At 45.1% G+C, this 10,000-nt stretch overlaps 1 protein-coding gene across 1 annotated transcript in view; it reads left to right on the plus strand.

Annotated features, from left to right (window-relative positions):
* LOC141773314 (monocarboxylate transporter 1-like) overlaps positions 1–10,000 on the plus strand; it is a 28,516-nt gene that overhangs the window by 7,571 nt on the left and 10,945 nt on the right. The window contains exon 2 of the mRNA XM_074645221.1: positions 4,176–4,505. Within this exon, the coding sequence (XP_074501322.1) occupies positions 4,289–4,505 (217 nt within the window). The 5' untranslated portion in view covers positions 4,176–4,288. The remainder of the gene's footprint in view (positions 1–4,175; positions 4,506–10,000) is intronic.

Genomic DNA, 10,000 nt, shown 5'->3' on the forward strand with positions numbered 1-10,000 from the left:
CCCAAGTCTCTCTTTGACAAACATTTAATAGATTTATTTCAGCATCATATGTGAAGTTATGACAGAATGTTATTGTCTTCCTGATGTGTCCTGGCACACATTCTGGTACATATAAAAGCAACAATGGCATAAAAACATGTATAAAGAGTGCAGTAAAGGCCTGTATGGGTGCGTTGGTGTGATGGTGTGTTGGTGTGTTAGTGCGTTAGTGTTTCCTGGTGACCTCAGCGAGGTCATGGTGTGCGTGATCAGATCACTGAGAGCAGCAGTGACGTTGCCTCTGCAGCTACAGTGAGCACATTACCGAGAGAGGAACTAACTAGAACATTGCTGTGTCATCCAGCATCCTGTTTCTCCATTTATTAAAACACAGAGTGAACTACACAACACACCAGCTTCAGTCTATATATGTATATATATATATATATATCTGATGTTTACACATTATTTGTTTTGAATGCTCTTTTCAGTTCATTTCAACAAAAATATGTAGTATTTTATGTTGGTCCAGATCCACCTGTCACGGTTCTCTGTGGCTCAGTGTGAGGTTGTGTTGGTTCTGGATCTCATTCACATGAACGGAGGAAGGAAATAACTCTGGATTCAGCTGTTAGTGATATATATATGATGATATATAATGATGTAAATCAGGACTATTAGAGTGTTCGTACTGGGGAGGTGATTCATCTCAAAATAAATGATCCTCTGAGTTACAGACGTCTCTTTCTCAATGGAAGTCTATGGGAAAAGTCTTTTTGGGTCTGATGGCATCACTTGACGGACAGGGAGGTTGTTGTACCGCCGTTTGGCCGCTACGGACATTGGCATCATCGACCCGTGGGTCGATACTGTAGAAAATGTATTAAACCGTTTGAAATATTCAGCATGGATTATTTGGGATGCACCGATACCGGTCTGATACTGTGCTCACTGTGCGCAAAATGGCTCCGATACCACTTTACGGCAGTGCGACGTTAACCTCTTATCACCATCTTTCGGGTCCTCACACTCCACCTCCCCGACGGTGCGGGCGAGACGGGCCGGTGGTGCGCCCGACCTTGCTGGGCCCTCACTTTCATTGCACCACGGGGTTTTGCTTGTAACCTCTGACTCGTGCGTGCGTTAGACTCCTTGGTCCGTGTTTCAAAACGGGTCGGGTGGGATCGCCAAAGACCTCTGGCGCCTCTTAGGTGGGGCGTGGCACGACGCGGTTGGGGAGCATGGAGGACAGTCCACCCCGGTCGACAGACGCACCGGGAGCAGGGAGTCCCGTCACGGTGCGGCCAGGTGCGCTGTAAAGCTGCGACCTAGAGCCGGTGGCGGCGCACCGCCTCGTATGCGAGACTCCCCAGCCTGCCGTGTGACGCTCACCCCCTCCGGCTGGCTGTTAACGAGGCTCTTTAGGCACAGAGAAGTACTCGGATCGATACTCGGTATCGATGAGTACCCAAATGTAAGTACTTGTACTCGGTCTGAAACAAAGTGGTATCGGTGCATCCCTCGTTGATATGTATGTCAGCAAGTACTGTAGAAGTCAAGATACATAAATATAAAATAGAAAGGTTGTCAATAAAAATATGAAAACTACTTTAAGATGAAAGAGCTGCACAGTTGACCAAGTTCACATGAATTATAAAGAACATGTGCATAGATGATAATCCATAGAGGAAGGAAGACTAAAGTTCCAGTAAATACTGTGATGAGTATTTACATATCTCCTCCCTCCTGATGTTCTGGGTTGAAGCCTCTAAGTCTGGTGGATCACATCTGTGTTTTCCCATGTTGCATCACTCCTTTATTCACGGTTCATCATGACTCTGCAGTATTTTAGTGTGTGTGCAGAGGAGTCATATGTCCAAAAGTATGTATGTACCAAAACTCTACTCAGGCCTCCAAATGTAGGGCTTGGTGTCCCGTTGGGTCGGGCTTTAACAGTATTAGCATCTATCTATTAGCATGTTAAACACACCGATGATTACAGATTAATAGCAGAGACCTCCCTCAGTGTACAGCTGAGTACTGATGTGGTACGAAGTGAAACTGGCTGAGAGGAAGGAAATGACTGAAAGCTCAGCAGTAACTCGGAATGGAAATAACATCTGTGGCTTTATTTTAACTCAGATTGGCTCAATGTGTTTCACCAGTTCTCTCTGTCTGGAGACCAATATACTGAACTGGTAGAGAATAAACATGTGCAGCGTGTTTAGGATGTGTAGCGTGTGTAGCATGTGTAGCGTGTGTAGCGTGTGTAGCATGTTTAGGATGTGTAGCGTGTGTAGCGTGTGTAGCATGTGCGTCGTGTGTAGCGTGTGCGTCGTGTGTAGCGTGTGTAGCGTGTGCGTCATGTGTAGCGTGTGTAGCGTGTGCGTCGTGTGTAGCGTGTGTAGCGTGTGTAGCGTGTGCGTCGTGTGTAGCGTGTGTAGCGTGTGTAGCGTGTGCGTCGTGTGTAGCGTGTGCGTCGTGTGTAGCGTGTGTAGCGTGTGTAGCGTGTGCGTCATGTGTAGCGTGTGCGTCGTGTGTAGCGTGTGTAGCGTGTGCGTCGTGTGTAGCGTGTGTAGCGTGTGCGTCGTGTGTAGCGTGTGCGTCGTGTGTAGCGTGTGTAGCGTGTGTAGCGTGTGTAGCGTGTGCGTCGTGTGTAGCGTGTGTAGCGTGTGCGTCGTGTGTAGCGTGTGCGTCGTGTGTAGCGTGTGTAGCGTGTGTAGCGTGTGCGTCGTGTGTAGCGTGTGCGTCGTGTGTAGCGTGTGTAGCGTCAGTCCTTTGTTGTAGTTTGTGTTGAGGAGACGGGACATGAAACATGGAGCAGGAAGAAGTGAAAGCCATAGGTTCATTGTGCACATTGAACCTCAGAGCTGAGTTAACTGTCCCGTTAGCTGTAATGATTGGTGGAGCGTGGTTGTTTACAGCGTGTTCGTGGCTAATTGCCATGTAGGAGAGCCAGACTCCTGGCTGTTCATTACTCATTAGAACGTCATACTGTGTTGTAACATCCTCTTTCTGTGTTGACATGGAGTTGTTCCATCGATGGCGGTCCTTTAATCTCTCTCTATGTCCACTGACAGGACAAGGACAGCATTACTCAGCTTCTCTTGTATACAGTAGTATCACCATGCACATTTAGTGCATTCCCCAGTGTGCTTTGGGCCGTTTACCTTAAATGGACTCTGGAACTAAAAGCTACCAACAGTAGCAGAGCTGGCGAGAGGAGGCCAGAAATAGCTCCGTTATGAGCGGCCTGAATGGAAACCAGGACATGTAGATGGATCTCCAGCTGGTTAGAGTCAACTCTGAATGTAGAAACGTCTCTGAAACGTTGAATGAAACGCTGCAGTTAGTTCAGCATCAGCCTGACAGCAGTCTCTGGATCAGTTGGTCATCTTCAGGTATTTTAGGGTTATTCAAATGAATTCATAATCATCATAATTATAACATATAGCAGCCTCTAATCTCCTGCTGGTATGTCGGCCTGCAGGCAGCTCAGATGTTCTTTCTCATCATGACAGCTCTCAGCGCTGTAATGTCAGAAATGATCACAACCATAAATATTTAGTTTCCCTGCTCCTTATTTTACTGTGTGCATCTTCTCCAGCACTGCCCTCCTGTCCTCCCTCTCTCCGTCCTCATCCCTCCATATTTCATCCTGCCCTCCTGTCCTCCCTCTCTCCGTCCTCATCCCTTTATATTTCATCCTGCCCTCCTGTCCTCCCTCTCTCCGTCCTCATCCCTCCATATTTCATCCTGCCCTCCTGTCCTCCCTCTCTCCGTCCTCATCCCTTTATATTTCATCCTGCCCTCCTGTCCTCCCTCTCTCCGTCCTCATCCCTCCATATTTCATCCTGCCCTCCTGTCCTCCCTCTCTCCGTCCTCATCCCTCCATATTTCATCCTGCCCTCCTGTCCTCCCTCTCTCCGTCCTCATCCCTTTATATTTCATCCTGCCCTCCTGTCCTCCCTCTCTCCGTCCTCATCCCTCCATATTTCATCCTGCCCTCCTGTCCTCCCTCTCTCCGTCCTCATCCCTTTATATTTCATCCTGCCCTCCTGTCCTCCCTCTCTCCGTCCTCATCCCTCCATATTTCATCCTGCTGCAGATCAGATAAAGATGCTAAGAAGGAGGACAGGATGAAGTTTATCTCTTTAACTGTCTCACACCATCTCTCTGCTCTGTTCCTCTCACAGGTTGGAGTCCTGACCTCAGTGCACCTGCTCCGGCCTTCTCTTCTTCTTCTCTGGACCCAGCGGTCCTCCACTCTTCTTCTTCTTCTTCTTCTTCTCCTTCCTGGTGAGCAGACATGCCTCCAGCGGCGGGCGGGCCGGTGGGCTACACCCCTCCCGAGGGTGGCTGGGGCTGGGTGGTGGTGGTCGGCGCCTTCATCTCCATCGGCTTCTCCTACGCCTTTCCCAAGTCCATCACCGTGTTCTTCAAAGAGATAGAGGTCATCTTCGATGCCACGCCCAGCCAGGTGTCCTGGATCTCCTCCATCATGCTGGCTGTGATGTACGCTGGAGGTGAGACAACACTTTAACTCTTCATTTATTCCTTTAAACACCATAAAACACATTAACGCTAATTCATTTTAACGTCACTAATTTCTTTGACGCATCAACGCAACTTGTGATTTTTAGGTTGTAGCGGCTCAGTTCTAAAGAGTGAAGATCCTGGGATCATATATAAACTGGGAAAAGAAAGTTCGTAAACTTGTGTTTGGTGGATTATTTCTCTGTTGTTACCAGGCTAATGGTCATTGTATTTTACATGGTTGGAAAGCCTATTTACTTTTTTTCCCCAGTTTATATATATATTAGGGGTGGAACGGTTCACAACATTCCCGGTTGGGTTCATATCACGGTCTTTGGTTCGGTCCGGTACATTTCTGTTCCAGCGAGGAGGTCTTGTTCTGATTTCAAAATGCTTCTCATTTATTTGGCAAAAATAAGTTAACAAATGTTTCCCTTAACAAAGTAAGGCTTACATAAGGAACATCAACTCTTCTTCATTGTCAAATCTTAATTGAAAGAATCATCTTCTACAGTAATTAGTGCAAACAAAACATGCAGCTTTGTTATTTTCATATGAATATGATGTCATTATACACTGTGTGCACAATTATTAGGCAAATTTTATTTTTGAGGATTAATTTTATTATAGAACAACTACTGTGCTCTCGGTCAATCCAAAATGTTAATAAACCTCAAACCTGAATATTTAAGAAAGTAAAAGTGAGGTTTTGGCTTTCTTAGGAGAATATCTATGTGTGCACAATTATTATGCAACTAAATGAAAAACGATAATTTTCCCATCTCACTTGTTTATTTTCATCTTTTAAAGTGTAAACAACTCAAAATTTACAAATTAACATTTCTGACATTTCCAAAAATAAATCGGTGCCCAATATAGCTACCCTTCTTTTCAATAACAGTCATAAGCCTTCCATTCATGGAGTCTGTCACTTTCTTGATCTGTTGACGATCAACTTTTTGTGCAGCAGCAACCACAGCCTCCCAGACACTGTTCAGAGAGGTCTACTGGTTTCCTTCACCGTAAATCTCCCGTTTAAGAAAGGCCCACAAGTTCTCAATAGGGTTTAGGTCAGGTGAGGAAGGGGGCCATGTCATTATTCTTTCATCTGTAAGGCCTTTACTGGCTGGCCACGCAGTGGAGGACTTCGATGCATGCGATGGAGCATTGTCCTGCATAAAAATCATGGTCTTCTTGAAAGATGCAGACTTTGTCCTGAACCACTGCTTGAAGAAAGTGTCTTCTAAAGACTGGCAGTAGGTTTGGGAGTTGATTTTGAGTCCATCTTCAACCCGAAAAGGTCCAACTATCTCATCTTTAATAATACCAGCCCATACCAGTACCTCACCTCCACCTTGCTGGCGTCGGAGTCGAAGTGGAGCTCTGTGCCCGTCACTAATCCAGCCACTGATCCATCTGGTCCGTCAAGAGTCACTCTCATCTCATCAGTCCATACAACCTCTGAATAATCTGTCTTCAGATATTTCTTGGCCCAGTTTTGACGTTTCAATTTATGGGTCTTGTTCAGTGGTGGTCAGGTTTCAGCCTTCCTTACCTTGGCCGTATCTCTGAGCACTGAACACCTTGTACTTCTGGGCACTGCAGGTAGGTTGCAGTTCTGGAATATGACAGCAGTGGAGGATAACGGGTTCCTGGTAGCTTCACGTTTGATTCTTCTCAAATCTTTGGCAGTTCATTTGTGTCTTTTTTCTCAACACGTTTCGTGCGACCCTGTTGACTATTTGCAACAAAACGTTTGATGGTTCTGTGATCACGCCCCAATATCTTAGCAAGTTCAAGAGTGCTGCATCCAACTGAAAGACTTTTTACAATCTTTGACCTTTCAGAGTCAGTTAAATCTCTTTTTTTGGCCCATTTTACCTGAGGAAAAGAAGCTGCCTAATAATTATGCAAACCTTGATATAGGGTGTTGATCTCCTTAGGTCACACCCTCCCTCATTGCACAAATACACATCACCTGATATGCTTAAATCCAATAAGCATTCAAGTTAATACAGCTTGGAGTTGGAAAATATGCAAAAAAATGATGATGGGATCAAAATACTCACTTGCCTAATAATTGTGCACACAGTGTAGACTAAAGCCCGGGCCACACAGCGCGCATCATGCTCGCGTGACGGCAACGTCGCGTGTTGTTTTTTATTTCGGCGTCCATGTTAACAGGTTAGAGTGGACACACTGCCCGCATGAGACGCACGTCACACGCGCGTCAGACGCACGTCAGACGTTCTATTTTATAGAATAGAAGGCTCGCCTATTTTTCACGCTTGCCGCTTACCTCTCGGCTGCGTCTCCCAGCAGCAACAGACAGTGAAGGTGATCTATTGACAGTATATGAGCAAGATTACTACAGTTTCCATGTCTAGACATCTGTAGAATATGTCACTGACCATCAATATTTTACACTTCCTATCTAGATTTCAAAATAAAAGTCCTCTAGCGTTTTTAGTGCACAGAATCATTCATTCATTAACACAATGCTTTTATTCTGAAATACTCTAAATAAAGCAGTTGTCTGCTTGCAGGTTTCCATCAAGTTAATATAGTACAGGCTTTTAATTATGTAAACACTGTAGTAGTCATAGCAGAAACCCTACATATGCTATACATATAATAGACTGGGTTAATAGGTTATAAGAACATCGGGTGATAGTTGGCAGTATTTTTCCGATGCGCTCTCTCTCTCTCTCTCTCTCTCTCTCTCTCTCTCTCTCTCTCTCTCTCTCTCTCTCTCTCTCTCTCTCTCTCTCTCTCTCAACAAACACCACGTAACTTTATTGTTCTTTCTTTTAGAGGTGTTATTTAATTTTTTTAAAGATATTTAATAATAATTTTCGTTTTCTAAAGGTTAACAAATAACGAAACTGTTTATTTTGCTTTGTTTTATAATAATAAAAAAAAAACACTTTACTTATATTTATCATTCTGAAATACTTCAGGTGTTTTTCTCCATCAAGGCGCAGTTCAGCAACAAGGTGGTGAAAAGCTCCAAGTTGCCTGAGATGTCGGAACATCAGCATTTATAATGTAAATTGCTGTCCCACCCCAGATGTAAATTAAGTCCTTTTCCATAAAAGCCGCAACCTGGAATGCTGTAGAACAGGAACCCGAAACCCCCTGGAAATGTTGTTTAAAACTGTGCCAGTCAAAGTGAAGAGGGATTGCTGTAGGCTCTCTCTTACTACTAATGTATTTATTTATTTTTTTGTATTAATATATAGCCCACAGAAATCCCTCTTCACTGTCAATGAAGAGGGATTTATATATATATATATATAGCCCATAGAAATCCCTCCTCATTGTATATATATAAATCCCTCTTCACTGACAGAAAAGAGGGATTTATATGGGCTATATATTAATATTTATGTATGAATTTATTTGCTTGTTTTTAATAATATTTACAAATTACCACACAGTTCTTACCCTTTTTTGTCTTAAATAAATATAAATCACATTTATTATGAAGTTAAATGGACATTAAAAGGCAAACTCTATGTAGAAAGAAAGGGCTGTCAGCAACAGCAAAAACACAGCTGACAGGCAGCTCCGGGACGCTCCCGAGACGTGGGTAACTCGCGTCTAGTGTGAACACCCTAGGTGGGCATGACGCGGCCACGACGTGACGCTGCCGTCACGCGAGCATGATGCGCGCTGTGTGGCCCCGGCGTAAGGCCATCAACATAAACTGAAGCAGAAGCTCAACCAGAACTAAACTAAGAAACACCAACAGTTTAACATATGTCTCAATTCCCTGATTATCAGCTCTTAATTTGAAGGATTAGTTTGTCCACTCATAAAGTGCAGTATTTAGAGGAATACGGTTGGATTTCTGTACCGCTGTATTATTTAAAAATAATGAATAAATATAAATCACATTACAGAGATTGTGCTGCTGGAATTACTGTGTTGCTGAAGTGTCGGCGAGAGGGAATATTATAACGCTGCTCAAGTAACGTTACGTTAATCATATGCTGAAATCCAGCGTCCTCCACGACTGCAGCAGGCTGCAGAGCTTTCACTGTAAACCTCCCGATGCTGGAGTTGTGTTTTAACCCCGTCTGAGTCTGAATCTGAGTCTGAATCTGAGTCTGAGTCTGAGTCTGAGTCTGAGTCTGAATCTGAGTCTGAGTCTGAGTCTGAGTCTGAATCTGAATCTGAGTCTGAGTCTGAATCTGAGTCTGAATCTGAGTCTGAATCTGAATCTGAGTCTGAGTCTGAGTCTGAGCCTGAGTCTGAGTCTGAGCCTGAGTCTGAGTCTGAGTCTGAGTCTGAGCCTGAGCCTGAGCCTGAGTCTGAGCCTGAGCCTGAGTCTGAGTCTGAGTCTGAGTCTGAATCTGAGCCTGAGTCTGAGTCTGAGTCTGAGTCTGAGCCTGAGCCTGAGCCTGAGCCTGAGTCTGAGTCTGAATCTGAGTCTGAGTCTGAGTCTGAGTCTGAATCTGAGTCTGAGTCTGAGTCTGAGTCTGAGTCTGAGTCTGAGCCTGAGTCTGAGCCTGAGTCTGAGTCTGAGTCTGAGTCTGAGCCTGAGCCTGAGCCTGAGCCTGAGCCTGAGCCTGAGCCTGAGCCTGAGTCTGAGTCTGAGCCTGAGCCTGAGTCTGAATCTGAGTCTGAGTCTGAGTCTGAGCCTGAGCCTGAGCCTGAGTCTGAATCTGAGTCTGAGTCTGAGTCTGAGTCTGAGTCTGAGTCTGAGCCTGAGCCTGAGTCTGAGTCTGAGTCTGAGCCTGAGCCTGAGCCTGAGCCTGAGTCTGAGTCTGAGTCTGAATCTGAGTCTGAATCTGAGTCTGAATCTGAGTCTGATTCTGAGTCTGAGTCTGAGTCTGATTCTGAGTCTGAGTCTGCATGTAGAGGCTGTTTAAAGGCTGCAGGGAGAAGGAGTTGGTCTGTCCTTCCAGAGTCTCTCCTCCTTGCCCCTATCGACGGCCACACCGGAGAGATATCTTCATAAATGGTTCATCATAGTGGAAGTGTTGCTGCTAGCATAAACCACACGTGTTGCACAGTGTTCACACAGTCGCCGTTTTATCCACCACTTTTTTTTTTCATTGTCATAAGTAACACTAAACCCGTAATGCTCCCGTACAGCAGAGCCAAACGATGCTGGTGGATCCTCTTACTGGCTGACACCAGCTGAAGCTCTCTCTCTCTTAATCTAAACGTTGGCTCTGTGATGAACGGCTGAATCAAATAAAGACCAGTTGACCGTTATATAGAATAAAACCTACGGCACGTTACTTAGTGAGGAGCAGAAGCTATAATTAGACTGAGGACTAGCTGGTCACAGCTGGTTCACTCTGGACCGACGTATTTATACTGAGGACAGGACTTCTCTGTCCTCAGCACAGTACTGCTCTGCTGGACGGATGGTTTATATAATATCTGTGAGAACACGTCTCTCTGCCCTCTTTGTCTTCTGCCAGACTGTCACTACTGATCTGTTCATGGTGCCCGATTCATTCCCCTCCTG

Source organism: Sebastes fasciatus, chromosome 8 (assembly GCF_043250625.1).
Source record: "Sebastes fasciatus isolate fSebFas1 chromosome 8, fSebFas1.pri, whole genome shotgun sequence".
In the NCBI taxonomy this organism is placed as follows: domain Eukaryota; kingdom Metazoa; phylum Chordata; class Actinopteri; order Perciformes; family Sebastidae; genus Sebastes; species Sebastes fasciatus.